Here is a 27902-nt window from a genome sequence, read left to right as displayed (position 1 = left end):
TCTGTTTCTACTACTGCTAGTCCTGTTTCTGTTCCTACTGCTAGTTCGGTTTCTGTTTCTACTACTGCTAGTTCTGTTTCTACTGCTACTAGTTCTGTTTCTGTTTCTACTGCTGCTAGTTCTGTTTCTACTGCTGATAGTTCTGTTTCAACTGCTGCTAGTCCTGTTTCTGTTTCTACTGCTGCTAATCCTGTTTCTGTTTCTACTGCTGCTAGTTATGTTTCTGTTTCTACTGCTACTGCTGCTAGTTCTGTTTATGTTTCTACTGCTGCTAGTTCTGTTTCTGTTTCTACTGCTGCTAGTTCTGTTTCTACTGCTACTGCTGCTAGTTCTGTTTCTACTGCTGCTAGTTCTGTTTCTACTGCTGCTAGTTCTGTTTCTACTGCTACTGCTGCTAGTTCTGTTTCTACTGCTGCTAGTTCTGTTTCTACTGTTACTAGTTCTGTTTCTACTGCTACTGCTGCTAGTTCTGTTTCTACTGCTGCTAGTTCTGTTTCTACTGCTGCTAGTCCTATTTCTACTGCTGCTAGTCCTGTTTCCGTTTCTACTACTGCTAGCTCTGTTTCTGTTTCTACTGCTGCTAGTTCTATTTCGGTTGCTGCTGCTGCTAGTTCTGTTTCTTCTGCTGCTAGCTTTGTTTCTGTTTCTACTGCTGCTAGTTCTGTTTCGGTTGCTGCTGCTGCTAATTCAGTTTTTTTCTGCTGCTAGTTCTGTTTCTGTTTCTACTGCTGATAGTTATGTTTCTACTGCTACTAGTTATGTTTCTACAGCTGCTAGTTATGTTTCTGTTTCTATTGCTGCTCGTTATGTTTCTACTGCTGCTAGTTCTGTTTCGGTTGCTGCTGCTGCTAGTGTTGTCTTTTGTGTTGTGTTCTGTTTCTAGCTGCTGAGTTTGTTTCTACTGCTGCTATTTCTGCTGCTAGTTCTGCTGTCGTCGTTTCGGTTGCTGCTGCTGCTAGTTCTGTTTCTTCTGCTGCTAGTTCTGTTTCTGTTTCTACTGCTGATAGTTCTGTTTCTACTGCTGCTAGTTCTGTTTATGTTTCTACTGCTGCTAGTTATGTCTCTGTTTCTATTGCTGCTAGTTATGTTTCTACTGCTGCTAGTTATGTTTCTGTTTTTCCTGCTGATAGTTCTGTTTCTACTGCTGCTAGTTATGTTTTTACTGCTGCTAGTTCTGTTTCTACTGCTACTAGTTCTGTTTCTGTTTCTACTTCCACTACTGCTGCTAGTTTTGCTGCTACTGCTGTTGCCTGGGCAGTTCTCGCTCTACCTGGCCTAGTTATTCAACAGCTATCCCCTCTCCTGACAAGAACACTAATCACAGCCCTGCCCGACACTTAATCAGTTCAAGACTAATGGGAATTCACCCCTCTGCTCCGTAATATATTCAGGGGACAGACAGACAGCAGGCCTCCTGTAAGTCAGTGCTGAGCAGTAGTCAGCGGTTCCCAGCTCCGGTTCTCCAGTACCCCCACCAGCACACATTTTTGTTGTAACCTGGGACAAACATTCCTCATTCAACTCATTTAGGGCATGATGATTAGTTGAATCAGGTGTGCTTGTCCAGGGCTACAATAAAAATGAGGACTGGAGTTGGGAAACCCTGCGTTAGATGCTGTACTGATTACTTTCACAGCCATGGATGACTTAATAACCACCATGGCTTGGTTTGTTGTGGTGATCAGATGAGAGAAGAAGACGGTACAGTGCTGCTGTACACATTGGTGCATTGCCATTCAGTGCACCTGAGGTCTTGGCATGTTATAGTAGGAAATGCAGCAATAATACCTGCATAAAGCAGGGCATGGCAAACCACATTCACCTCTAACTATAGCAGAGTTCTGGGAATTAGCATTCAGTCAGTGTAGCTTTAAATCACATTCATATTCATCACACATCCAAACACAGCCATCATCAACAGAAAGACCTCTAAAAAACACTGAGATGAACACTGGTTAAAAGGTTCTACCTAGAAGCACCTAGTGTGCATAACATATCTGCTGTGTGTACACAGTACATACTTGGGAGTGGAGGGTGTTGAGCGTAAACACAGGTGCCCCGGGCCCAGCATAGGGGGATGCAGCCACTCCTCTCCATGATGGCCGCAGCAGCACCTGTCTTTCTATCCCACCACCAGACCCTGCGGCCTGAACCAGCCCCAGGCTCCCTGACCCTGTCCCCTTCCACAACCGCATAGAGGCCAGGCCAGGACAGGCTGCTGCTTCTTCCTCTGCCCCTGAGGACCCCGGCACAGCCCCTCTCTGCTCCTCACAGCCCCTACCGCTGCCCCCCTCTGAACCGTTCACACAGCCCTGCCTCAGGGGAGAGAACTGTGGGGTGAGGAGGAGAAGACGTCAAGGGAGCAACTCAGTGAAATCCTCAAGAAGTTTTTATCGTAACATCCACCCTGCCTGACACAGGCTGTTTCCGGGTCAGAGGTGTTTGGTGTCCCTCCGAGAGGGAGTGAGAGAGACAGAGAGAGAAATAGAGAGAGAGAGAGAGACAGAGACAGAGAGAGACAGAGACAGAGAGAGAGAGATAGAGAGAGAGATAGACAGAAGATCAATATGGGACAGGTCGGTGTTGTCAGCTCCTTATCTTCCAATTCCTCTTCAGATACCCTCAGCGTTGGCTTCCAGCCTCTAATTAAATCCCTCTGCGTGCCTCTGCACAGCCTGGTAAATGAATCAAGCCTGGGAGGCAGCTGACTTGGAAAACAGTGTAGTAGAAGACACAGAGGAGACAAAAACAAAACAATCCTTCAGTTAGTTCAGCACTACAACCGCCTGTCTTCTCCAATGTGACAGCCTCTTTTAGCTCCTCAGCTATGGTTTGTAATCCAGGACAAGCTGCTGCTGCTGCTGCTGCTGTGAAACCCTGCTGCCGAGTCGGCTGTGTCAGGAGGGAGTGTGAGCTGGGTCTGTGTGTGACTCAGAGAGAGAGAGAGGTAGAGAGAGAGTGAGGGAGGGGGGAGGCAGGAAGGGAGGAGAGAAAGAGGCAGGGCAAGAGAGTAGTAGAGAGCTCAACCTCATTTAGGGAACTACACTCAGCTCTTCTCCTGTTTACAAAACGGACAGCGGCTCTTCAGCCGCGGTTGCAGAGAGAGAGAGAGAGAGAGAGAGAGAGAGAGAGAGAGAGAGAGAGAGAGGGAGAGATGCAAATCAAGTCCAACCAGGGTCATGACTAGTGCTCAGCTCATTAGCAAACAATATCTCTTCCTCCTCCTCCTCTTTACAACAAGGTCTGCCCCTATCCCTCTGGCTATCAGCCAAAACATGTCCCCCTCTCTCATTTCCTCCCTTCTTCCTCTTCTCCTCTCTCCTGTATGCTTTCCATTTGCAGCATTCCATTTTCCTCCAAGGTGTAGACAGGTGAGGACTACTGATGCCATTACATAAGATGTATTAAGTGAAATGAAAAGTAACTCTGCAATGCTATCACCATCCTAGTGAATGTCTGGGATCAGATACTGGATCTGTGGTGTGATGAGGTCACAGCTATCTCCCTGTCTTAGTGGCAATGGAGCTTTTTGATTCCACCAATCACACAGCAGAACAGAGGTTCTGTGGAATAACGTCATAATGCATGACTAGGCTATTACATACACAAGCAGTTCTAAACCTGCTGCAAAACACAATGCTATTAGTATATTCACATGCAAGTCAGAGCCCTTCAAGACCTTTACTAGTACCTCTGTATGTTTACATGCGTGGGGTTGTAAGAGTCTAAACCTTTCTCCTATGTTCTCTATCCTCTAAGACAGGGTTTCCCAAAGCCGGCCCTGAGGGCCCCCTCTGGGTGCACATTTCATTTTTTACCCAAACACTACACAGCTGATTCAAATAACCAACTCATCATCAAGCTTTGACTATTTAAATCAGGGGGGGTCAAACTCATTCCATGGAGGGCCTAGCATCTCCTAGACAACCAGGTGAGGAGAGTTCCTTACTAATCAGTGACCTTCCTTAATTCATCACTCATGTACAAAGGAGGAGAGAAAACCCTCTGACACTAGTGGAATGAGTTTGACAAATGATTGACCCAGAAAAACGATACTTTGATGTGTTTAGTCACTCTACTGAATTGAAGCTCTGTGAACAGACAGACAGCCTGGTTTGTACCCACTGACTTACCTCAACAGTTCTACAGGACGGTGCTGTTCTATAGTTATCATAATCAAGCACAGCCTCAACCTACATTATTCACTATAGAGAGAGGAGAGGGATCTGGTTGTCATTGGGGTATTTCACAGTATAGGCCTTCTGTCTATAGTACATCCTTTCAAAGAGGAGTATTTTTCCACACGCACACAGTATAAATTGAATACGCATGATCAATTCCTCTCAAGGGGTGCTACATCAATTCCTCATTTTCAGCGAGCTCATTAACACACTTTAAGGCTTCATCCAAAAAGGCACCCTAGTCACCTTTAGAGTACACAACTTTAGATCAGGGCCCATGGGGCCCTGTAGGGCTCTGGTCAAAAGTAGTGCACTATATAGGGAATTTGGGACATAGTGTGAGACCAACAAAATGTTTTAATTGCTGCAATTACCATGACAAATATTCAAGATGTCCGTAAAACTAAAGAAGAAGAAATAACAATATTAATTGTGGCTGTGAATCACCCCGACATGAAAACAACAAACCTAATCAAGAGACAACTCTCACTCTACTCATTACACACATCACAGACAGGCAGTTCTATGGTCCCTTTAAACATTCAGAAGTGAGTGTGTGTGTGTGTGTGTGTGTGTGTGTGTGTGTGTGTTTTGCACCATGTTTTTCTGGGCCTGTAGCTGAAACAAAGAGAGAGAGTAGATTGCACCTGCTCATTATGTAACCTAGCACTGATTTATCACAGTCAGCTCTAGCCTAGCTCTCCACAAACTAAAGCCTTCCACTAAATCACACTAACCTCCAAGCAACGCTGCAGCATTGCTTTCTTCAAGCGGAATACAGATGTTTCATGCCTGTGTGTCTGTCTACCTCAAATCAGACACAGAACCAGGGACACCATCCATTCACATAAGAGACCAAAACAGTTCACTACATAACAAGGTGATAAAAACCAAATCAGAGAGAATATGAGACATCTAAACCCTGGTGAAAGTGTTGGTATGTACTGTATAAGGGGCTTAACTGATGCAGGATGGTTCATACTCTGTTTACTCCACACCCCATTCAAGAGGACATCAGTCTGTCAGATGATACCGGCTTTTGGTGCCGTTATCCAGTCTTGGCCAGGCTACGATTCTCCAATACTGCTGACTGACTATGGATCAACACAACCAATCAGCTGGATGTTATTTAACTGTACACAACCAACCACTTAACCTGTCTGTCCTTACAGCCAGCTCCGTCCTAACTCTGTGAGTACAGAGAGAATTTAGAGATGTTTCCACTGATAGTCTGTCGCAATACACTCCCACAGGGAACATGGCTGCCTCAGAGCCCTAGATATCAGGTTAGAAACCCCATTATGTCTAAAATAATGGGCTCCAGCTCCACACATACACACAGTGCCTTCAGAAAGTATTCATACCCCTTGACTTATTCAACATTTTGTTTTGTCGCAGCCTGAATTCAAAATGGATTGAATGTTTTTTTTTCTCACCCATCTACACACAATACTCCATAATGACAAAGTGAAAACCCTATTCACACCCTTGAGTCAATACATACTAGAATCACCTTTGGCAGCGATTACAGCTGTGAGTCTTCCTGGGTAATTCTCTAAGAGCTTTGCACACCTGGATTGTACAATATTTACACATTACACATTAAACATATTTACACTTTTTAAAATTCTTCAAGCTCTGTCAAGTTGGTTGTTGATCATCACTGGACCAGGCTGGTCACAAGAAAGAGCCTTCGATTTGGGACATGTGAAAAGGTACTGAGGATGTGGATATATGCCTTTGTTGGAGCAACATAAATAAATAAATAACAATAAAAAATAACACAATGGCACAATGAACTCACGAGGCTCTGAGCCAGAGCACACTGCTTAGACCCTGCGCCACGGCAGTTCACAATTCTCTTGCAAGCAGGGAGAGTACTCAGTGATACTGAATGAAAACAGCACATTTCTGTTTTAACCCTGTAAACACGCAAAATTAACGCTGTAACCACGCCGAATTAACCCTGTAAACACGCAGAATGAATGGGTAAAAAATGTACGTTCATCCAATTGCGGCAAAACTATGAGAACAGGCTGTGCTAGCCAGCCATGTTGAGGTCTTGCCATAGATTTTCAAGCCAATTTAAGTCAAAACTGTAAGTCTGGTGAGAAATGAAATAGCTATCAAACTGGAAGAGATTTTCATTCCTTCATTCCTTTGCAGAGATGTTTACTGCAACTAATATTTATCTGATATTTTCCAATAGATCATTTTCTCCAGTACATGGTGTTCAAACAATTAAATATTGATGAAGAATCAGAGAGAAATGCTGATTGCAGGAGATGAAGAGAGCCCCATCATGCCTTTAGCTTCAGCCATGGGCCTCCTCCAGGAAGCTAACAGAGTCACATAGCTGTATGTACTGTATAGGGAACAATATGTGGAATACAATCTGGCTGCACTCATCTAGAGCAAGTCTAGGTGCAGTTTGTCCTTTTTCTATAATAACTACACACACTCAACCAGCGCTTCACACATAGCACTATTAACTTTAAATGACAGAATCTTTACTGCCAGGGAAAAATACACATAGCACTATTAACTTTAAATGACAGAATCTTTACTGCCTGGGCAAAATACACGTAGCACTATTAACTTTAAATGACAGAATCTTTACTGCCAGGGAAAAATACACATAGCACTATTAACTTTAAATGACAGAATCTTTACTGCCAGGGAAAAATACACGTAGCACTATTAACTTTAAATGACAGAATCTTTACTGCCAGGGCAAAATCCCCCGGTACATACCAGCGTAGTATGATGATATCCTGGAAATATCTGCAAGGGAAACAGAGAGAGGGAGAAGTATGTTAGGATGGCATTGAATGGCATTACTCAGGGTATTTACATGAGCTGACTGTGATCCATTGAAAGCTACACACCAATGGAGGCTAGCCAGTAGCCAGTAGCCAGTAGCCAGCAGCACCTGTGCAGATACAGCCCCCTAGAGGTCATCTGTTCAGCACAGCCCAGAGGCTGTTAGACTGCACTGCCAAAGGCACTGGGGTCTTGGCCTGCTTGCACAGAACCTTTGCTGTTTCAGGAGATGTAACAATGACTGTCATCATTATACATTGATGGTACTGGACATTTCTTAAAGGCTAGCATGATGGTAGCAGGCTGGTGACTGTCATTAATTGATTTGGAGAGATGGTGGTGAAAGTGGTAGAAAGGAAGAAACAAGGAGGATTAATCCTGGATGGAACGCACCCAATCTTGACACAGGGAGGAGGATGTGCTTCTGATGACTTTACAATTGATTAGCCCTAATTTAATAAGCATTAAGCAGTCTAGGCTATTTTCTCCACACACAGTGTTTTGGATTCAGCACAGTGCTCCCTGTCTGCCTGCCTGCAGTCAGTCACCACCTAACCTTGTCCTCCAGTGGAGATCACGTCTACGTCCCAATTGACAACATATTCCCTACATAGTGCACTTCCTCTCAACAGAGCCCAATGGGCCCAAGTCAAAAGTAGAGCACTAAAAAGGGGAATAGGGTGGCCTTTGGCACTCAGATGACATCCTCCTGCAGTCAATAAAGTCCGAGGCACGTTCAGACGGACAGCAGATGATGGCAGGACTTTAATAAAACCCTCTAGACAGACAGACAGACAGACAGACAGACAGACAGACAGACAGACAGACAGACAGACAGACAGACAGACAGACAGACAGACAGACAGACAGACAGACAGACAGACAGACAGAAGGTTGGTGGCCCCTTAATTTTATTTTTTTACATTTCTTATTTCACCTTTATTTAACCAGGTAGGCAAGTTGAAAACAAGTTCTCATTTACAACTGCGACCTGGCCAAGATAAAGCAAAGCAGTGTGACACAGACAACAACACAGAGTTACACATGGAGTAAACAATAAACAAGCCAATAACACAATAAACAAGTCAATGACACAGTATGAAAAAAAGAAAGTCTACATACAGTGTGTGCAAAAGACATGAGGAGGTAGGCAATAAATCGGCCATAGGAGCGAATAATTACAATTTAGCAGATTAACACTGGAGTGATAAATGAGCATATGATGATGTGCAAATAGAAATACTGGTGTGCAAAAGAGCAGAAAAGTAAATGAAATAAAAACAGTATGGGGATGAGGTAGGTAGATTGGGTGGGCAATTTACAGATGGACTGTGTACAGCAGCAGCGATTGGTTAGCAGCTCAGGTAGCTGATGTTTAAAGTTGGTGAGGGAAATAAAAGTCTCCAACTTCAGTGATTTTTGCAATTCGTTCCAGTCACTGGCAGCAGAGAACTGGAAGGAAAGGCGGCCAAATGAGGTGTTGGCTTTGGGGATGATCAGTGAGATATACCTGCTGGAACGTGTGCTACGGGTGGGTGTTGTTATTGTGACCAGTGAACTGAGATAAGGCAGAGCTTTACCTAGCATAGACTTATAGATGACCTGGAGCCAGTGGGTCTAGCGACGAATATGTAGCGAGGGCCAGCCGACTAGAGCATACAGGTCGCAGTGGTGGGTGGTATAAGGTGATTTGGTAACAAAACGGATGGCACTGTGATAGACTGCATCCAGTTTGCTGAGTAGTGTAATGGAAGCTATTTTGTAGATGACATCGCCGAAGTTGAGAATCGGTAGGATAGTCAGTTTTACTAGGGTAAGTTTGGCGGCGTGAGTGAAGGAGGCTTTGTTGCGAAATAGAAATCCGATTCTAGATTTGATTTTGGATTGGAGATGTTTAATATGAGTCTGGAAGGAGAGTTTACAGTCTAACCAGACACCTAGGTATTTATAGTTGTCCACATATTCTAGGTCGGAACCGTCCAGGGTGGTGATGCTAGCCGGACGGGCAGGTGCGGGCAGCGAACGGTTGAAAAGCATGCATTTGGTTTTACTAGCATTTAAGAGCAGTTGGAGGCCACGGAAGGAGTGTTGTATGGCATTGAAGCTCATTTGGAGGTTTGTTAGCACAGTGTCCAAGGAAGGGACAGAAGTATACAGAATGGTGTCGTCTGCATAGAGGTGGATCAGGGAATCGCCCGCAGCAAGAGCGACATCATTGATATATACAGAGAAAAGAGTCGGTCCGAGAATTGAACCCTGTGGTAGCCCCATAGAGACTGCCAGAGGTCCGGACAACATGCCCTCCGATTTGACACATTGAACTCTGTCTGCAAAGTAGTTGGTGAACCAGGCGAGGCAGTCATTAGAAAAACCAAGATTATTGAGTCTGCCGATAAGAATACAGTGATTGACAGAGTCAAAAGCCTTGGCCAGGTCGATGAAGACGGCTGCACAGTACTGTCTTTTATCGATGGCGGTTATGATATCATTTAGTACCTTAAGCGTGGCTGAGGTGCACCCGTGTCCGGCTCGGAAACCGGATTGCACAGCGGAGAAGGTACGGTGAGATTCGAAATGGTCAGTGATCTGTTTATTAACTTGGCTTTCGAAGACTTTAGATAGGCAGGGCAGGATGGAAATAGGTCTGTAACAGTTTGGATCTAGGGTGTCACCCCCTTTGAAGAGGGGGATGACCGCGGCAGCTTTCCAATCTTTAGGGATCTCAGACGATATGAAAGAGAGGTTGAACAGGCTGGTAATAGGGGGTTGCAACTGGCGGCGGATAGTTTAGAAAGAGAGGGTCCAGATTGTCTAGCCCAGCTGATTTGTACGGGTCCAGGGTTTGCAGCTCTTTCAGAACATCTGCTATCTGGATTTGGGTGAAGGAGAAGCTGGGGAGGCTTGGGCGGAGCTGTTGACCGGGGTTGGAGTAACCAGGAGGAAAGCATGGCCAGCCGTTGAGAAATGCTTATTGAAATGTTCAATTATCATGGATTTATCGGTGGTGACCGTGTTACCTAGCCTCAGTGCAGTGGGCAGCTGGGAGGAGGTGCTCTTGTTCTCCATGGACTTTACAGTGTCCCAAAACCTTTTGGAGTTAGAGCTACAGGATGCAAATTTCTGCTTGAAAAAGCTAGCCTTTGCTTTCCTGACTGACTGCGTGTATTGGTTCCTGACTTCCCTGAACAGTTGCATATCGCGGTGACTTTGATGCTATTGCAGTCCGCCACAGGATGTTTTTGTGCTGGTCAAGGGCAGTCAGGTCTGGAGTGAACCAAGGGCTATATCTGTTCTTAATTCTGCATTTTTTGAACGGGGCATGCTTATCTAAGATGGTGAGGAAATTACTTTTAAAGAATGACCAGGCATCCTCAACTGACGGGATGAGGTCAATATCCTTCCAGGATACTCGGGCCAGGTCGATTAGAAAGGCCTGCTCGCAGAAGTGTTTTAGGGAGTGTTTGACAGTGATGAGGGGTGGTCTTTTGACCGCGGACCCATAGCGGATACAGGCAATGAGGCAGTGATCGCTGAGATCCTGATTGAAAACAGCGGAGGTGTATTTGGAGGGCAAGTTGGTCAGGATAATGTCTATGAGAGTGCCCATGTTTACGGATTTAGGGTTGTAGCTGGTGGGTTCTTTGATGATTTGTGTGAGATTGAGGGCATCTAGCTTAGATTGTAGGACTGCCGGGGTGTTAAGCATATCCCAGTTTAGGTCACCTAACAGAACGAACTCTGAGGCTAGATGGGGGGCGATCAATTCACAAATGGTGTTCAGGGCACAGCTGGGAGCGGAGGGGGGTCGATAGCAGGCGGCAACAGTGAGAGACTTATTTCTGGAGAGATTAATTTTTAAAATTAGAAGTTCGAACTGTTTGGGTATAGACCTGGAAAGTATGACAGAACTTTGCAGGCTATCTCTGCAGTAGATTGCAACTCCTCCCCCTCTGGCAGTTCTATCTTGATGGAAAAAGTTGTAGTTGGGTATGGAAATCTCAGAATTTTTGGTGGCCTTCCTAAGCCAGGATTCAGACACGGCAAGGACATCAGGGTTGGGGAGGACAGGCTCGTGGTAATGGCTGGAGAGGAGAGGAATGAGTGGTATGGTATCAAATACATCAAACATATGGTTTCCATGTGTTTGATGCCATTCCATTTGCTCGGTTCTGCCCATTATTATGAGCCGTCCTCCCATCAACAGCCTCCACTGACCGACATGCAGACAGAGAGAAAGACAGAAAGACAAACAGACAGGCAGACAGAGGTCCTGCTATCAGTGAGGAGCCAGGAGCAGCTAAGCTCATCAGTTAATCATAATGCTCATTATTCCTGACTAAACCTGTCTCAGCAGAAAGCACAGTGGAGGAGATGATAGAGAGATGATCTGAGAGAACAGCATTGAATGAATAAGGGATTCGTGATGTAAGACTTCAGAAGGAAATAAGTCAATTCAGGGGTTTTAAAAAAAGGCAACGAAAATGTTTTAATGTTAAGCGCCAGGACTTCAAATGATATGGACGTAGTCATGACCTAGGAAACTAAGCCATAAACTGAGAGAAGTTAGCAATTCTGTGGTACAGTGATTGTATATTCCTCCTCACTGATCAAAATAAATGGTTCTACCAATTCCTCTTTTAATATTGATGTGACTATGAAATGCCACTGTTTTGTTTGCACTAGAGAATGAATGGTCAATAAAAGTTTGCTTTAGACGTGTTCATATGAATATGACGGCGGCTAGTCAACAGAGGCTACGTCCCAAATGACACCCTATTCCCTACATAGTGCACTACTTCTGTGCCCTGGTTAAAAGTAGTGCTGGGGAGAAGAAAAATCGATACAGTTACATATCGGAATATTATTTTTGACACTATATCATATCGTATCATTTTCACAATATCGTAATATTTATTCTTGCGCTGGATGGCTGTACCTGCACCAAAATCCAGTATTTTTCCTTCATTTAATATATATATTTTTTACCTTTATTTAACTAGGCAAGTCAGTTAAGAACAAATTCTTACTTACAATGACGGCCTACCAGGGAACAGTGGGTTAACTGCCTTATTCAGAGGGAGAACGACAGATTTTTACCTTGTTAGCTCGGGGATTCGATCCAGCAACCTTTCATAGCTTGTTCTCAATCTTATTTTTAAATAGGAAGCCAATTGTCTTTCAGCAGTTTTATTTCCTTGTTTTGTCATGGCTCTATCTTGTCCCACTGTAGCAGACATATGGTTAGCTTATACACTAACATCCCACACACTGGAGGCTCACAGGCGCTGCAACATTTCCTTCAGCAGACAGACTCTACCCTTGCTCCATCCAATCATTGCATTTTACAAATTTACTGACCTGGATAATCCAATAACTACTTTGTCTTTGAGTCAGACTTTTCCTTCAAATTCGGGGTGTAGCCATGGGCTCCCCCTTTTCCCCCAACTATGCAATCCTGTATGTGGGACAATTTGAGGAAGCACACCTTTACAAAACAGAGACACACCCCCTACTTTATAAAATCCTCCTATGGAAGAGATACAAAGATGATGTCTTTGTGCTCTGGGAAGGAAGTCAGCAGGAACTAAATGAATTCCAAACTTTACAAAACGAGATCTCTGAATACCTAAAATTCACCATGCAGACTGATGAGAGAAAAATAAAAACTACCTGGACTTATGGATCATCAAAGAGAATGATGCATTACACACAAAGCCCACAGACCGCAACACCTTGCTATGTGTGGATAGTATGCATCCTCTTCCGCTCAAGAATGGTCTACCATATAGCCAGTTATGCAGAGTTAAACCAATCTGTGGCCATCAGACAGATTTTGACAGCAATGCTAAATAAAATGACAGAAATTCAAAATGCGAGGCTACAAGGACAAAACTCTTGATGCTGCAATGATGAAAATCTCTCCAAAACCAAGAGAGGTTCTTTTAGGTAGTTGTAGAATTTAATGGCTCTTTTCTGGATTTTGATAATTAGCGGGTATCAGCCTAATTCTGCTTTGCATACATTATTTGGTATTTTGCGTTGTACACGGAGGATATTTTTGCAGAATTCTATATGCAGAGTCTCAATTTGGTGTTTGTCCCATTTTGTGAATTCTTGGTTGATGAGCGGACCCCAAACCTCACAACCATAAAGGGCAATGGGTTCTATAACTGAATCAAATATTTTTAGCCAGATCCTAACTGGTATGTCGAATTTTATGTTCCTTTTGATGGCATAGAAGTCCCTTCTTGCCTTGTCTCTCAGATCGTTCACAGTTTTGTGGAAGTTACCTGTGGCGCTGATGTTTAGGCCGAGGGATGTATAGTTGTGTGTGTGCTCTAGGGCAGGTATTCCCAAACCCCAGGGGTACTCGCAATGCCGTCGGGGGTACGCCAAATAAAAATGTGATTCACATTTATTTATTTTTTATTCACATTCTTTTCTTTCTTCACATTTTCAAACAGTACATTTTTATTTTCCAATGGGTCTATACATTTGGGTGAGGTTTTTTCTCGCCTAAGTAGCCTCGTTTCATTGACAATAATAAAATTAAACCATCTAGTGTTCAGCGAAATAACAACACAATGTCGAATACAGGTAGCCTAGTCAAATAATTAACATCCAATCACATTAACTGTTATTCTCTCGCGGGGATTCCACTAACGGTCCGTATGTAGCCAAATGTAGCTGCTACTCATGTTGGTATCTGTACTGATGGCGCAAAAGCCATGACAGGGAGACATAGTTGTAACGCGCGTGAAAGCAGTTGCTTCCGACGCCACTTGGGTACACTGCAGCATCCACCGAGAGGCTCTTGCTGCCAAGGGAATGCCTGACAGCTTGAAAGACGTTTTTGGGCACTACAGTGAAAATGGTTAACTTTGTTAAAGAAAGGCCCCTGAACTCTCGTTTATTTTCTGCACTTAGCAATGATACGGGCAGTGACCATGTAACGCTTTTACAACATACAAAAGTGAGCTGGTTATCAAGGGGAAAAGTATTGGTCACATTTTTTAAATTGAGAGAAGAGCTTAAAGTTTTCTTTACTGACTATAATTTTCACTTGTCTGACCGCTTGCATGAGTTTCACACATGACTGGCCTATCTGGGTGATGTTTTTCTTGTCTGAATGATCTGAATCTAGGATTACAGGGACTCTCCGCAACTATATTCAATGTGTGGGACAAAATTGAGGCTATGATTAAGAAGTTGGAGCTCTTCTCTGCATTAACAAGGACAACACACACGTCTTTCCATCGTATGATTGTTTGTGTGCAAATGAACTCAAGCTTACGGACAATGTCAAATGTGATATAGCGAAGCACCTGAGTGAGTTGGGTGTGCAATTACGCAGGTACTTTCCTAAAACGGACCACACAAAAAACTGGATTCATTATCCTTTTCATGCCCTGCCTCCAGTCCACTTACTGATATCTGAACAAGAGAGCCTCATTGAAATTGCAACAAGCGGTTCTGTGAAAATTTAATTTAATCAGAAGCCACTGCCAGATTTCTGGATTGGGCTGCGCTCAGAGTATCCTGAGTATCCAAATCGCGCTGTTAAGACACTGATGCCCTTTGCAACCACGTACCTATGTGAGAGTGGATTCTCAGCCCTCACTAGCATGAAAACTAAATACAGGCACAGACTGTGTGGAAAATGATTTAAGACTGAGACTTTCTCCAATACAACCCAACATTGCAGAGGTATGTGCATCCATTCAAGCACACCCTTCTCATTAACCTGTGGTGAGTTATTCACAATTTTCAATGAACAAATCAGGTTTTATTTGTAAGATGGTTAAATAAAGAGCAAAATGATTGATGATTATTATATTATTATTTGTGCCCTGGTCCTATAAGAGCTCTTTGTCACTTCCCACGAGCCGGGTTGTGACAAAAACTCACACTCATTCTTATGTTTAATAAATGTATTGTATAGTGTGTGTGTGTGGCAGGCTTACAATGATGGTAAAAAACAACATTTGAGAGTGTGCTGACCCTGGTGCTAGAGGGGGTACGCAGCTGGAGGTTGAATGTTTGAAGTGGTACGGGACTGTAAAAAGTTTGGGAACCACTGCTCTAGGGCAACGGTGTCTAGATGGAATTTGTATTCGTGGTCCTGGGAACTGGACCTTTTCTCTCTCATCACCCCTCAAGCTGCCTGCAGGATGGTGTTAAAGTGAATGGTGTAGAGAGGAGGGAACCAACAGGTCAGACTCCAAACACAGCACCCTAGTGTGTGTGTGTGTGTGTGTGTGTGTGTGTGTGTGTGTGTGTGTGTGTGTGTGTGTGTGTGTTGGAAGACAAACACAGCACCCTAGTGTGTGTGTGGGTAAGACAAACACAGCCTTTTAAACAGAGGGAGTCAACTGTCATTACTGACTGATACAACACTCCTCCTGATTCCCCTAGAGCAGACTGGATTGACATACTGCAGCAGACCTGGCTGACTGACTACAACACTCCTCCTGATTCCCCTAGAGCAGACTGGATTGACATACTGCAGCAGACCTGGCTGACTGACTACAACACTCCTCCTGATTCCCCTAGAGCAGACTGGATTGGCATACTGCAGCAGACCTGGCTGACTGACTACAACACTCCTCCTGATTCCCCTAGAGCAGACTGGATTGACATACTGCAGCAGACCTGGCTGACTGACTACAACACTCCTCCTGATTCCCCTAGAGCAGACTGGATTGACATACTGCAGCAGACCTGGCTGACTGACTACAACACTCCTCCTGATTCCCCTAGAGCAGACTGGATTGACATACTGCAGCAGACCTAGCTTGTTTGATTGATCTGGGTGATTGTTTAGTGGTGATGTGTACTGGACTTACTGAGACAGCAGCTTGCAAACGGATTACTGTATATGTGTGTGTGTGTGTGTGTGTGTGTGTGTGTGTGTGTGTGTGTGTGTGTGTGTGTGTGTGTGTGTGTGTGTGTGTGTGTGTGTGTGTGTGTGTGTGTGTGTGTGTGTGTGTGTGTGGATAGGCCTATAGGACTTTTCATGGCCTACGTCTGACTCAGCACAATGCTAGGGTTCTGTCACACCATTCATTTCCTCACCTAGACAACACTGATCCTGCCAAGGAGAGGCACAGGGGAGGAGATGGTCACCAATCACAATTGTTTCCACGTCATTTCAACGAAAAACTTAAATGTGATGATGTTGAATCAACGTGGGAAACTGAATGGATTTGCAAAAAGACATCAACGTAAGGGAATTTAGTCTTTTTTTACCTGTCATCAACGTAAGGGAATTTAGTATTTTTTTACCTGTCATCAACGTAAGGGAATTTAGTCTTTTTTTACCTGTCATCAACGTAAGGGAATTTAGTCTTTTTTTACCTAACTGTTAAATCCAATGACAGTGTGACTTTTTTGGTTGATTTCACATTAGCTGACAACTCAACCTAATGTAAATGAAAACAAGGTCAATCGTTCTAGATTGGTAATTATTTAACAGGTGCTCTAGCAGAGTAATCCTATTGGCCTGGGACCAGTTCTTTTTTTTAACTGATCTATCTGTATGTTGGCTATCGGATAGGACTCAATTAATAGAAATAGAATGAATAGAACGGGAGTCTCCATTCAAGTCAATGATTCGTCCGCTCTATTCATTATATTTCTATGCATTTAATCCTATCCGACAGGCCAAATCCAGATAGATATTTATTTTTTGAACTGGGCCCTGAAGATTAGCTGTATAAACTACAGTGATGTGAAAAATACACTCAATCTCCTCCAGCCTCTGACTGTCAGACATGACTACAGTAAGAGATCTAGATCCTGTCAAGCAGAACATCACTTCAGCATTCTCTGAACAGAATGGTCATGACTACAGTAAGAGATCTAGATCCTGTCAAGCAGAACATCACTTCAGCATTCTCTGAACAGAATGGTCATGACTACAGTGAGAGATCTAGATCCTGTCAAGCAGAACATCACTTCAGCATTCTCTGAACATAATGGTCATGACTACAGTAAGAGATCTAGATCCTGTCAAGCAGAACATCACTTCAGCATTCTCTGAACAGAATGGTCATGACTACAGTAAGAGATCTAGATCCTGTCAAGCAGAACATCACTTCAGCATTCTCTGAACAGAATGGTCATGACTACAGTAAGAGATCTAGATCCTGTCAAGCAGAATATCACTTCAGCATTCTCTGAACAGAATGGTCATGACTACAGTAAGAGATCTAGATCCTGTCAAGCAGAATATCACTTCAGCATTCTCTGAACATAATGGTCATGACTACAGTAAGAGATCTAGATCCTGTCAAGCAGAATATCACTTCAGCATTCTCTGAACAGAATGGTCATGACTACAGTAAGAGATCTAGATCCTGTCAAGCAGAACATCACTTCAGCATTCTCTGAACAGAATGGTCACATAGAAATGTATAGCTTAGAACAGACATGATTATCAGTCAGGTAGAATTGGCAATCATGTTAGCTTTATTCAATATATTTCTATCTACCAGTTTCAGAAATATTTGAGTCTCACTGAATAACACACACTAGTTGTTTGCATTCTATCAATTAACAGGAAATTAAAAATAAGAAATTCAAGAAGAGAGATGACAGCAGCCACCTTGATGATCAGTTCAACCTCAGGTTATTTTCCTGGGAGAAAATTAAAAAGGCAATTGAGTCAGTGTTCTTGCAATTTACATAATTTCTGTTGCTAATCACATAATCAAATTTGTCTCTGGCAACATATCGGTTTAGGATGTGTTCGCTATAACAAGCCATCTTCAATGCAGGCCCAATCTCAACACTGTTTTTCTAATGTATTTCTGTCATGGATTATGGTAGCTAGTTCTAGTTCCCACAGAGATCATGGAGCACTGGGCAAAAACTGGTTGAATAAACGTTATTTCCACCTCATTCCAACCCAATAATTCATTGTGATGTTGAATCATTATGTGGAAAACTGATTGAATTTGAAGTCATCAATAAAAGGCAATTTCTTCTTTTTACACCCAACTTAGAACCAATGGCATGGTAACATTTTCTGTTGATTTCACACGTTAGTTAACAACTCAACCAAATCTGTGCCCAGTGGGTGTGTGCTGCTGTTCAACAAAAATAACTTGGGTGCGGTATGCAACACATACTAAAAGGAGTAAGAAAGCATTGTAACAAAAGGTATGGGTTCAGAGGAATTGAGTTGGGTCATTTGGTCTTCACATCCCTGTAGTGACTTGATAAGAGCTGGGTGTGACAGTATGCTGTGGTCTCAGCACTGAATTCCTGGGAGGCCAGAGCTTCCTCATTTGTCAAATTGTGTAAAAGCTCCAGACTTCGGTTAACCCATTGGTATCATCTAATTTTTTAAAGATGTTTCGAGAGACCATCTCAAACAAAAGACCAACTCACACAGAGAGGAGAGAGAGAGAGAGAGAGAGACGTTCATTATTCAAGTCTAAGGTGTGTTGTAGACTTGTGAGAGCTGCACCATAAATCACTGAGGGTTAGAGCCTATTTGAGTACTTCTATTTGCAATACACACTCTTAAAAAGAAAGGTGCTATCTAGAACCTAAAAAGATTCTTCGGCTGTCACCGTAGGAGAACCATTTGAAGAACCCTTTTTGGTTCCAGGTAGAACCCTTTTTGGTTGCATGTAGAACCCTTTCAACAGAGGGATCTAAATGGAACAGCCAAAGAACCCTTTTGGAACCCTTTTTTCTAATAGGCTGACCACACCGCTCACATCGCGTGCGCGAGTGTTACAAAATAAATGTAGGAATCTATGTTATTCAATTATTGCACCCACACTGCTCGCGAGCGTCTGCGTTGCCAAGGGCTAAAATACAAGTCATTCCTATTTCTGACGCAGATCGCACTGCAAGTCCTGCCTCTCCCATCTCCTCATTGGTTTATAGAAGCAGGTACCCACGTGCCATCTCCTCATTGGTTATACCCACGTGGGTGATTGAAAGACGAACTGTTGCCGGTTGTCGTGGTAATACTATGAAAGTTTAGATGCCAATCACCATATAAGTTAAACGATGAAAAGGCCTGGAAGGAGGAGAGATGACTAGAAATGATTCGGTTGACCATTTTTATGTGTGGATTAATTGTCGGAGTAGAGGACCTTGTGCATTTCAGGTAAAATAACAACCTAATGTTTATATCCCAGGACAAATTAACTAGCAACAGCAAGCTAGCTAAATAGGACAAATTAGCTCGCAAGCTAACTAGCTAAATTGCCATAAATGTTTAATGCTTTTCGACCTGTCCCCAAATTAATGTAATTGGTTCAGAGTTTGTTTTGATATTTTAACCTGCGTGTCGTGATCGCGTTTGGTGTGGGGGGACAAAATAAATGTATGCACAATGGTGCACGCGCGCAGCCGGTTATGGTTCCGTGTAAGACTGCAGTTTAGTGAAAGTCATTCCCACAAGCACTTTCCCATTGGACAAATAAGTCTAAGGCCATTCCTGTCACGTCCTGGCCAGTATATAAGGTTAATTGTTTTGTAGTTTGGTCAGGGCGTGGCAGGGGGTATTTGTTTTATGTGGTTCGGGGTGGTGTGTTTGTGTAAAGGGTGTTTGATTTAGTATTTCCGGGTTTTGGTTTATGTTTAGTTAATTCTATGGTTAGTCTAGTGTGTGTGTTTCTATGTTAGGTTGATTGGGGTTGGGACTCTCAGTTGAAGGCAGGTGTTGTCTATCTGCCTTTGATTGAGAGTCCCATATATTAGGGTGTGTTTGTATGTGTTATTTGTGGGTGATTGTTCTGTGTCTAAGCCGTATGCTTTACCAGACTGTTTGTAGTTGTTCGTTCGTTTCGTTTTGTTATTTTGTATGTTCATTTTTGTAGTTAATAAAAATCAAGATGAGCATACACGTACCTGCTGCGTATTGGTCCTCCTTCACCGACAACAACCGTGACAGAATCACCCACCACCAAAGGACCAAGCAGCAGAGGAAGGAGCAGACGGAGTTCGAGTTGGACTGGCGGGAGAAGTGGACTTGGGAGGAAGTTCTGGACGGGGCCGGACCCTGGCATCAGGCTGGGGATTATCGCCGCCCGCAGTGGGAAATTGAGGCAGCCAAGGCAGAGAGGCGGTGGTACGAGGCCAGAGTGGACGCGCTGAAGGAGATGCACGAGAGGCACCCCCAAGAAAAATTTTGGGGGGGGCACACGGGTAGTTTGGCTAGGCGTAAGAAGAGCCGGAAGCCAGCTACCCGTGGTTATATGGAGGAGCGTATGGGGTGGAGAGCGCTATGTTTCGCTGAGGAGCGCACTATCTCACCCATACGCACGCACAGTCCGGTGCGCATTATTCCAGCCCCTCGCAGGTGCCGTGCTAGAGCGGGCATCCAGCCTGGTAGGAGGATGCCTGCGCAGCGCATCTGGTCGCCGGTACGCCTCCGAGGACCAGGCTACCCAACTCCCGCTCTACGCACGGCTACCATCAGGCCCCTGCACAGCCCAGTCTGCCCTGTACGAGCACCCCGCTCGTACAGGGTTAGTAGTTCCATCCAGCCAAGGCGGGTTGTGCAGGAGGTAAGATCTAGACCGACTGTGCGCCTCCATAGCCCTGGGTTTCCAGCTCCTGTCTCTCGTGCGGACCCGGAAGTGCGTCAACCCAGTCCGACTCGTCCTGTTCCCGCTCCCCGCACTAGCCTGGAGGTGCGTGTTCATAAGCTGGTATATCCGGTACCAGCACCACGCACCAGGATTATAGTGCATCAGCCCGCCAGTCAACAGTCATCATCAGAGCTGCCCGCCAGTCAACAGTCATCATCAGAGCTGCCCGCCAGTCAACAGTCATCATCAGAGCTGCCCGCCAGTCAACAGTCATCATCAGAGCTGCCCGCCAGTCAACAGTCTTCATCAGAGCTGCCCGCCAGTCAACAGTCATCATCAGAGCTGCCCGCCAGTCAACAGTCATCATCAGAGCTGCCCGCCAGTCAACAGTCATCATCAGAGCTGCCCGCCAGTCAACAGTCATCATCAGAGCTGCCCGCCAGTCAACAGTCATCATCAGAGCTGCCCGCCAGTCAACAGTCATCATCAGAGCTGCCCGCCAGTCAACAGTCATCATCAGAGCTGCCCGCCAGTCAACAGTCATCATCAGAGCTGCCGGCCAGTCAACAGTCGCCAGAGCTGCCCGCCAGTCAACAGTCGCCAGAGAGGTCAGACTGCGCTGAACTGCCGGAGTGGCCAGACTGCGCTGAACTGCCGGAGTGGCCAGACTGCGCTGAACTGCCGGAGTGGCCAGACTGCGCTGAACTGCCGGAGTGGCCAGACTGCGCTGAACTGCCGGAGTGGCCAGACTGCGCTGAACTGCCGGAGTGGCCATACTGCCCTGAACTGCCGGAGTGGCCGGACTGCCCAGACTGTCCCGAGTGGCCGGACTGCCCAGACTGTCCCGAGTGGCCGGACTGCCCAGACTGTCCCGAGTGGCCGGACTGCCCAGACTGTCCCGAGTGGCCGGACTGCCCAGACTGTCCCGAGTGGCCGGACTGCCCAGACTGTCCCGAGTGGCCGGACTGCCCAGACTGTCCCGAGTGGCCAGACTGCCCAGACTGTCCCGAGTGGCCAGACTGCCCAGACTGTCCCGAGTGGCCAGACTGCCCAGACTGTCCCGAGTGGCCAGACTGCCCAGACTGTCCCGAACTGCCAGACTGCCCAGATTGTCCCGAACTGCCAGACTGCCCAGATTGTCCCGAACTGCCAGACTGCCCAGATTGTCCCGAACTGCCAGACTGCCCAGACTGTCCCGAACTGCCAGACTGTCCCGAACTGCCAGACTGCCCAGACTGTCCCCCGGCGATGCCAGACTGGCCCGACTGCCCCCCGGCGATGCCAGACTGGCCCGACTGCCCCTCGGCGATGCCAGAGTGGCCCAACAGCCTGGAACGGCCGGAACCAGAGCCACCTCCAGAAATAGGTGGGTTGGGGAGGGGGGGTGTCGCACAGTGCCGTCGTTGACGGCAGCCACCCTCCCTTTAGAAAAGGGGACTTTTTGTTGGTGTTGCTTGGGGTTATTTTTTGTTAAGGTGCTTCTGGGGTAGCACCTTTAAGGGGGGGGTACTGTCACGTCCTGGCCAGTATATAAGGTTAAATGTTTTGTAGTTTGCTCAGGGCGTGGCAGGGGGTATTTGTTTTGTGGTTCGGGGTGGTGTGTTTGTGTAAAGGGTGTTTGATTTAGTATTTCCGGGTTTTGGTTTATGTTTAGTTAATTCTATGGTTAGTCTAGTGTGTGTGTTTCTATGTTTGGTTGATTGGGGTTGGGACTCTCAGTTGAAGGCAGGTGTTGTCTATCTGCCTTTGATTGAGAGTCCCATATATTATTGTGTGTTTGTATGTGTTATTTGTGGGTGATTGTTCTGTGTCTAAGCCGTATGCTTTACCAGACTGTTTGTAGTTGTTCGTTCGTTTTGTTATTTTGTATGTTCATTTTTGTAGTTAATAAAAATCAAGACGAGCATACACGTACCTGCTGCGTATTGGTCCTCCTTCACCGACAACAACCGTGACAATTCCCTGTAGTTCTTTAACTACGGACCACCGTTCTTCTTGACAAGAACACTATTGACTGATGGTTCTATATTCTTAGTAAAGACTAACTGACAGAGTATAAAATGTTTTTGCTTCCAGATCTTTCCTTGCTTGTATTACAATGTGTTGAACACTTGACAGCCTTGTTGTCTTAATACACACATTGACGTTTACATAACTGTTTTGAATAAATCACTGTTGATGGGCTTTCCAGGCCTTTCTTTCCCCCCAGAAGACACAATTCAACTCCCCATCCACTCGTCATTGAATCGCTGCTGGCTGATTTACACAGCAGATCTCCAAACCAATGTTAAAACAAGAACATTTGACAAGGTATTCGATAGCGCCAGCCTTTTCTCAGAGTGTACCTTGCCAAGGTTAATATTGAAAAAGGGATCCATAATGAATTGTGCCTGTCATTGATCTGGGTTCTGCCTTATACGTGCTGTTTAGTGAGCCTTCTAAAAAGTCAAGTAGAGTACAGTAGGTATCCCGAGTGGCGCAGCGGTCTAAGGCACTGCATCTCAGAGCGAGAGGTGTCACTACAGACCCTGGTTCAATTCCAGGCTGTATCACAACCCGCCGTGATTTGGAGTCCCATAGGGCGGTGCACAATTGGCCCAGTGTTGTCCCAAGTTAGGGTTTGGCCGGGGTAGGCCGTCATTGTGAATAAGAATTTGTTCTTAACTGACTGGCCTAGTAAAAGGTTCAATAATAAAATAAAATAGGTATGCATGTCCAAGCTCAGTAGGCCTCTTTTCTCCACTGAGAGCCTATCATCACAATACAGTGAGAGACAGAGAAATAACTACAAACAGATGGTAAATTTGGGTTTTTACACCATAAGTCTGGTTAATGAAAATTCCAATCGATGAATCCACATAAATAAGTTGAGAATTTGAAGACCTGAGGTTCCCTGAGGCAAAGTGAGATTGCAAGGTTAGCCTGTTCCTTCATCTACATATTATCAATCTGTATCTGTGTAATGTAATTACATACAATGGCAGTGAACATCTGATCATCTCAAATCTAATTGAACGGAAGGCTTGTCTATGCCTGAGATTGGAATTTGTTCAAAACATTGTGACGCAATACATAACAGCTGGATCGCCCTCTGGAGGGGCTGTGTCGACATCAGAAGGTACAATTTCTACACAACAAAATCTCGGCTTACATTTGTCGACAATCTCTGCCTTCATTGATTTGACTAGTGATTTGACTACAGTTGATTTGACTACAGTTGATTTGACTATTGTTGTCAGGACATGGAGGTGAAAGAAACCCAGGTCTTTGACTGTGTGGTTTCATTCACATGGTTTTGCCTACTCCACCAGGACCACATCTATAGGGTTAGTTAGTGTATGGCACATATTGCATCGTGTGTACCCGTATCATCATGGGCAGAAACATAGACATCTATTCTCATACCCACATTATAACTCTGCTGATATTTCTGGTTATTACAAGCCATTAGATGTGACGAGATGACTCATATCAGAAGACTAGCCCTGAAGCAGCACATTCTCTGAGGTATACCTCGGTGTCCTGGAATTTATCAGGTAACATTGACAAACAAGGTAGACTATGGGTTCTTCTGAGGGTTGAACACTCAGTACAATGTTCTGTATGGTTCTCCTGCTCTCTATACCCCTGTATGATTCCTCTACAAAAAAAATGCTTCATGTCACTAGTAACATGATGTTCATGCTACAAACAACTTTTACCTGTCTGTGACGTTTCACATGCAACTGCATGCACGGCCATGACATGAGAAACTTCCTGCCCTTATCTCAGGCACACTGACTCACTCTTCTTGAGACAGACACACTTTCAGTTCTCAGCCAAACAAGCCTACCACTGCTTCTCAAAAACTGTCAGTTGTATTATGGATATAAATATAGCACACGTACCTCCATTTCCGCAGCCCAGGATATTCCAGAACTGCATATTTGTAGGCTATTTACATGTAAGAGTATTTCCAACTGGTGCAAATCACTTCTGTCAGTGCTACTGAGCTGATAACCTGACACCCTCTTACCAACACACCTGGCCCCTCCTCCTACTGGCTTCCTAACTCCTCCCTTTACACACTAGCTTTAACTTGTTACACCAGCAGGCATGGCGGCAATAATGATACTGATCGTGGAAACAAACAAAAAGAATAGATGATTCAGGCATGCAGATAAAATAATGCTGCTTGCCTGCAATCATATGCAGTCAACAAATCAATGTAACTCATTGTAAAAAAAAATGAAACAAGAATCATTACAGTTTATGAGCAGTCTCTCCTATTTGCACTGTAGCAGTAACTGAAGAAAGCTCAATATCTGTGAACCTCTTCACACAATTATGGTTAATATACATGTTTTGTTACGTCGTAATTTAGTTGTTGCCTTGTAATTGCCTATGGAGTTTAGCAGTTTTTTTTGTTATTAGACAAGTGGAACAAGGAACAGTCTACCTTCGACTTGTGTAATTACATCAGCGTGTCAAATACAGAGGATACTCCAGGGTCTCCTCTAATCTTCCCCTATTCCCCTGCAAGTAACGTTATACATTAGTCAGGTCATTTAAACAACTGCATGCAGAATGGCTGGGGCTGAGCCGGCTACGGAACTATATAATGCAATGACATACAATGTAGCGAGCTCTCCAAACAACCATGAGAGTTGTTACAATTTGTAACAATGTTGTAATCGCTTGTTTTGTTTTAAACTAGCAACATTGTATAATTTCCCTAATGTTGCCACTCGAAATGTAGCCATTCGCTGCACACTATGTGAATAAGACATTCTGTGTTCGCTGAACCTTGCACCTAGGCGTGAGAGATTCGGACACTGCATCACTGTTTGCAGAAACATGCATATTCATGTGCATAAAGGATATATCCCCCTTTTCGCCATCAAATGAAACCGTATTTTCTCCACCAAAAACGCTAATGAAAGTAGGCTAACTGAAAGCTCCGACTCTCACCGCAACCCATTGTCAATGACTGGGGTCTTTCTATGCTAACTGGCTAATGTTAAAGTTATTTAATATCCTCCACATCATTCAAAAATGATAAGGCCACGTTATACTCACGTATATCTTTACTATCGAAGATCCACCTCCACTATTTCCGTTAACCGGTCTCCTATCCTGCAAATAACTGTGTTACAATCCCGTATTAACCGTATAGCTGTGAGTAGTTCCCTCTCCGTTTCGGTTTCTCCACAACACGGTGCTCTAGCTCCCTACTCTCGGTAACCACTGACACAGCAGCACTGCATCCTAATAGTTCCAATATGGCTGACGTGTAGTGACCAGGTAGTGACCAGGTAGTGACCAGGTAGTGACCAGGTAGTGACCAGGTAGTGACCAGGTAGTGACCAGGTAGTGACCAGGTAGTGACCAGGTAGTGACCAGGTAGTGACCATGCCCAGTAGAAACGGCCGGAGAGTTCAGTGGACTCACTGACCATCTCAGCTGGCAAAACGCAAATTCATAACTCGTTCTACTTGTAAATAGCTTTTCACATGACAATTACATCAGTGAGAGTGCCAGTACTTCACAAAACCTTATTTTCTTATAAAGTGACTAATACAATTTTCATAAATGTTTCATAAAATGTCAACATTGATATTACAAATAGCTAAATACATTAGAAATAATATTATTTTCCAATGCAAAAAAATGCTTTGACAACAGAGTTTTCTGTGGTTAAATACTCACATTTACATGCCATTCACACCCACCCACAGACACAGCAAGAGAACTCTGTGTTTCTATTGTCTAACAGACACATCCCTAAACATTCCTTTCATTAACTCCCATGCATAATACTACAACACACAGCAAGCCAGGCCCATAGCAGAGACCCAGTCGGCGTACTAAATGGCACCCTATTCCCTAAATAGTGCAGTAATTTTGCCCATAGCCCTGATCAAAAGTTGTGCACTTTATAGGGAATAGGGTGCCATTTGGGACGTAACCCCAGGGTGCATAATTGTTATATATATATATATTTTTTTTATGTAACCTTTATTTAAACTAGGCAAGACAGTTGAGAAAAAAATATTATTTACATCGACGGCCTACACCTGCCAAACCCGGACGATGCTGGGCCAATTGTGTGCCACCTTATGGGACTCTGAATCATGGCCGGTTGTGATACAGCCTGGAATCGAACCAGGGTGTCTATAGTGACACCTCTAGCACTGAAATGAGTGCCTTAGACCACTGCGCCACTCGAGAGCCCATTATAGCAGCCTCCCACCACCCTCGGCCAGACCACTGAATCCCTGCCCACAACGTTGACGGGAAGATGAGGATTGCAATGCCTGCCATAGTAAGATACAGAATCACTGATCTGTTCACTGTTCACACCCAAAGCAACCTCGCTCTAAAGGGCTAACTAAGACTTATTCACTGAAGAACTAACCCTCTGTCACGTTCGTCGTATGAAGGAGACCAGGGTGCAGCGTGGTTGGCGAATATTTTTCCTTTTATTAAAATGAACACCCTCAAAATAACAAAATACAAAAACACGAATGTAAAGTCTTGCAGGCTTCTAAGCAGCTATACAAAAACAACATCCCACAATCACAGGTGGGAAAAGGGCTGCCTAAGTATGATTCCCAATCAGAGACAACGATAGACAGCTGCCTCTGATTGGGAATCATACCCGGCCAACAAAGAAATAGAACATTTAGAATGTTCCCACCCGAGTCACACCCTGACCTAACCAAACATAGAGAATAATAAGGATCTCTACGGTCAAGGCGTGACACCCTCAGTGCCTATAGGATGGGGTGAAGCACACGCTAACTGTTCAGCAGATGATTTTAGATGACAATGGTTTGTATTCAATACCTATTTCAGCCTTCTCTGTAAATGAAAGAAAGGCTGACTTGCATGAATGAGTATAGGAATAAAAAAAAATAACTGTACAATCATTTTTTTTAATTGTATGTGACAGCTAAGACATGGATGAGGCGGAAATATGAATCTGAAAGCAGACATTTAGTGAATCCAGAATATTGTTAGTGAAATAAATCCAAACGTTGTGAAACAGTCAGAGAAATGCTATTACATCATCATCCAGTATATAAAGGCAGACCCCAACGTAAAGAGAACAGAGGATGACAGGGTTCTTCATGATCATGTAATTCCCTGAGCCTCACTGTCCACTGTATACTGTCTACGTCCCTAATGGCGCCCTATTCTCTATAGGGCCCTGGTCAAAAGTAGTGTATGTAGGGAATAGCAGGGTCTCACAAGGATTTTTGAAGAAGGTGGTGCTGCTGAGTACGGCGAGGGGGGGGGTTAGAGTTTAGACCACAAGGTGGAGCAGCGTGGTGGGGTTGGGGGCAGACCACAAGGTGGA

General features: G+C 44.5%; 1 protein-coding gene across 9 annotated transcripts in view; it reads right to left on the bottom strand.

Annotated features, from left to right (window-relative positions):
- The window catches only part of LOC106593695 (focal adhesion kinase 1), a 143041-nt gene extending 117217 nt beyond the window's left edge, over positions 1-25824 (bottom strand). For 2 of the 9 annotated variants that reach the window (XM_045697699.1, XM_045697705.1), the window contains exon 1: positions 2022-2855. In XM_045697699.1, the coding sequence (XP_045553655.1) occupies positions 2022-2097 (76 nt within the window). In that variant the 5' untranslated portion in view covers positions 2098-2855. Of the gene's footprint in view, positions 1-2021; positions 2899-6935; positions 6966-24447; positions 24607-24998; positions 25015-25618 lie in introns of those variants that run through there. The other 7 variants (XM_045697707.1, XM_045697711.1, XM_045697700.1 and 4 more) reach the window with 7 other exon arrangements.
- Between the last annotated feature and the right edge of the window lie 2078 nt (positions 25825-27902).

This window comes from Salmo salar, chromosome ssa02 (assembly GCF_905237065.1).
Source record: "Salmo salar chromosome ssa02, Ssal_v3.1, whole genome shotgun sequence".
Classification (NCBI taxonomy): Eukaryota; Metazoa; Chordata; class Actinopteri; order Salmoniformes; family Salmonidae; genus Salmo; species Salmo salar.
The sequence above is the reverse complement of the archived record's forward strand: the minus strand, read 5'-3'. Positions and strand labels throughout refer to the sequence as shown.